The sequence below is a fragment of the Echinops telfairi genome, unplaced genomic scaffold, assembly GCF_000313985.2.
Source record: "Echinops telfairi isolate 266 unplaced genomic scaffold, ASM31398v2 ScPeMD7_7425;HRSCAF=8463, whole genome shotgun sequence".
NCBI lineage: Eukaryota > Metazoa > Chordata > Mammalia > Afrosoricida > Tenrecidae > Echinops > Echinops telfairi.
In genome coordinates, this window is record NW_022111325.1 from 5,098,994 (window position 1) to 5,101,226 (window position 2,233).

At 42.9% G+C, this 2,233-nt stretch overlaps 1 protein-coding gene across 1 annotated transcript; it reads left to right on the forward strand.

Annotated features, from left to right (window-relative positions):
- The first annotated feature begins 1,012 nt into the window (after window positions 1-1,012).
- On the forward strand, window positions 1,013-1,960 carry LOC101653411 (olfactory receptor 10T2). The gene has a single exon (XM_004714784.1). The coding sequence runs from the start codon at window positions 1,013-1,015 to the stop codon at window positions 1,958-1,960; it is 948 nt and encodes a 315-aa protein (XP_004714841.1).
- The last annotated feature ends 273 nt before the right edge of the window (window positions 1,961-2,233 follow it).

Here is a 2,233-nt window from a genome sequence, read left to right on the forward strand (position 1 = left end):
TGGCTGTACTCGGTTAGGGATTATTGATGAGCTTAAAAAATGCACCCATCATTATCCTTTTCAGCTGATTCTATTTTGTCACTGATATATTGTCCCTTATTTCAGCAGGCAATTGATATGGTTCTAAGTGATCAAAATGCAGGCAAATCATTCTACCAGTAATACACTGCACAAAGAGATGTTAGAAATGGCATGCATGTTTTACATGTTTGGGTATTCCAAAAGTAACATATATTTTTCACTTTTGAGGATAACATATATGTTTGGACAGCAAAAAGGAGAGGGAACTAGGCTGGCATGTACAAAGTATATTTACAAGCATAAAATGAAATCATGCTGTTGATAAGCTTCTGGAACATATAAAAATATATCAGAAAAAATAAGATAGACTCTGATCTTGTTACAAATGACTTTATCGCCTACCTTCTCACTTAAAATACTGGACAATGTCATCATGTCATTAACTAGTTTTATTTGTATTACATGCTGCTTTTAACTTTTGTGGAAGGTAAATCATCCTGTAACATCATCAAAGAATATATCTATATTCTCGACCTGACAATACAAGGGGACACGATGGCTCTGTGGTTAAACGTTTGGCTGCTGCCAAGAAGACCTGCCATTTGAGCACACCAGCCACTCTGTAGGAGAAAACAGTGGCCGTCTGCTTCCACACAGAGCTGGTCTTAGCAAGCCTGAGGCCATTCTACTGTGTTTTATGGGCTTGCTAAAAACCAGAATTGACTAGCTGACAAAGGGATTTTTGCTTTGTGTCTTTGTTTTTGGACACTGTACTTAAAGTGAAGGCCTTGGGGGCACATTTTTTTTTACCATAATGATAACTCAACAAATCAAATCAACAAATCAATAAATCAACTCACTGCCATTGAGTCGATTCTGACTGATAGTGACCCCACAGGAAAGAGTAGAACTGCCCCTATGAGATTCTGAAAGTGTACTCTTCAGTTATCAATTTCTCTTCCGAACGCATTCACCGAAAGGAGTGTTCCAGATGCAAAGCTTCAACAGAACCCCTGTGGTCACACACTTCATCCTGGTGGGCTTCTCCCGCCTGGAAGAGCTGCAGCTGCTGCTCTTTGTCGTCTTCCTTCTCCTGTACTTGACCATCCTGCTGGCCAACGCAACCATCATGGCAGTCATCCGCTTCAGCCGGACGCTGCACACTCCTATGTATGGCTTCCTATTCATCCTTTCCTTTTCTGAGTCCTGCTACACATTTGTCATCATCCCTCAGCTACTGGCCCACCTGCTCTCACACACCAAGACTATCTCCTTCGTGGCCTGTGCCACCCAGCTCTTCTTTTTCCTCGGCTTTGCCTGCACCAACTGCTTTCTCATTGCTGTAATGGGGTATGATCGCTACGTAGCAATTTGCCATCCCCTGCGGTACACGCTTATCATGAACAAAAGACTAGGGTTGGGGTTGGTTTCTTTATCTGCAGCCACAGGTTTTTTTATTGCTTTGGTGGCCACCAACCTCATCTGTGACATGCCGTTTTGTGGCCCCAACCGAGTCAACCACTATTTCTGTGACATGGCACCAGTTATCAAGTTGGCCTGCACAGACACCCACATAAAAGAACTCGCACTGTTCAGCCTCAGCATCCTGGTCATCATGGTTCCCTTTCTGCTAATTATCATATCCTATGGCTTCATTGTTAACACCATCCTGAAGATACCCTCAGCTGAGGGCAAAAGGAAGGCCTTTGCTACCTGTGCATCCCACCTCACTGTGGTCTTTGTCCACTATGGCTGTGCCTCCATTATCTACCTTCGGCCTAAGTCCAAGTCTGCCTCAGACAAAGATCAACTGGTGGCAGTTACCTACACGGTGGTTACTCCCCTACTTAATCCTCTTGTTTACAGTCTAAGGAACCAGGAGGTGAAGACTGCACTGAAAAGAGTTCTAAGAATGCCTGTAGCAACCAAAGAGATCTGAAGAAATTTCAAAAGGTTAACCAGGAAGTCAGGACACGTTATCTTCCTTTGACCAGTCTACATGTGATGAGCAATGTTCCAAGGATTAAAACCACTGTTGTCTTTTATTTCCTCTCATTCTGGAAAAAACAATGGCAGCACACTCTACATACTACACTATCTGATACAGGTAAAGGAAAGGACTCAACTCAACAAAGAGGGGAAACCATGGTAACTTTTCAAGGGAAAATGTTATAACCAAGCTGAAAGGAGGTCAAGGATTAATTTTCTGGTT

Bases quoted from the DNA above. Each gene is read 5' to 3' on its own strand.
- LOC101653411 (XM_004714784.1), top strand. From the start codon at position 1,013: ATGCAAAGCTTCAACAGAACCCCTGTGGTCACACACTTCATCCTGGTG.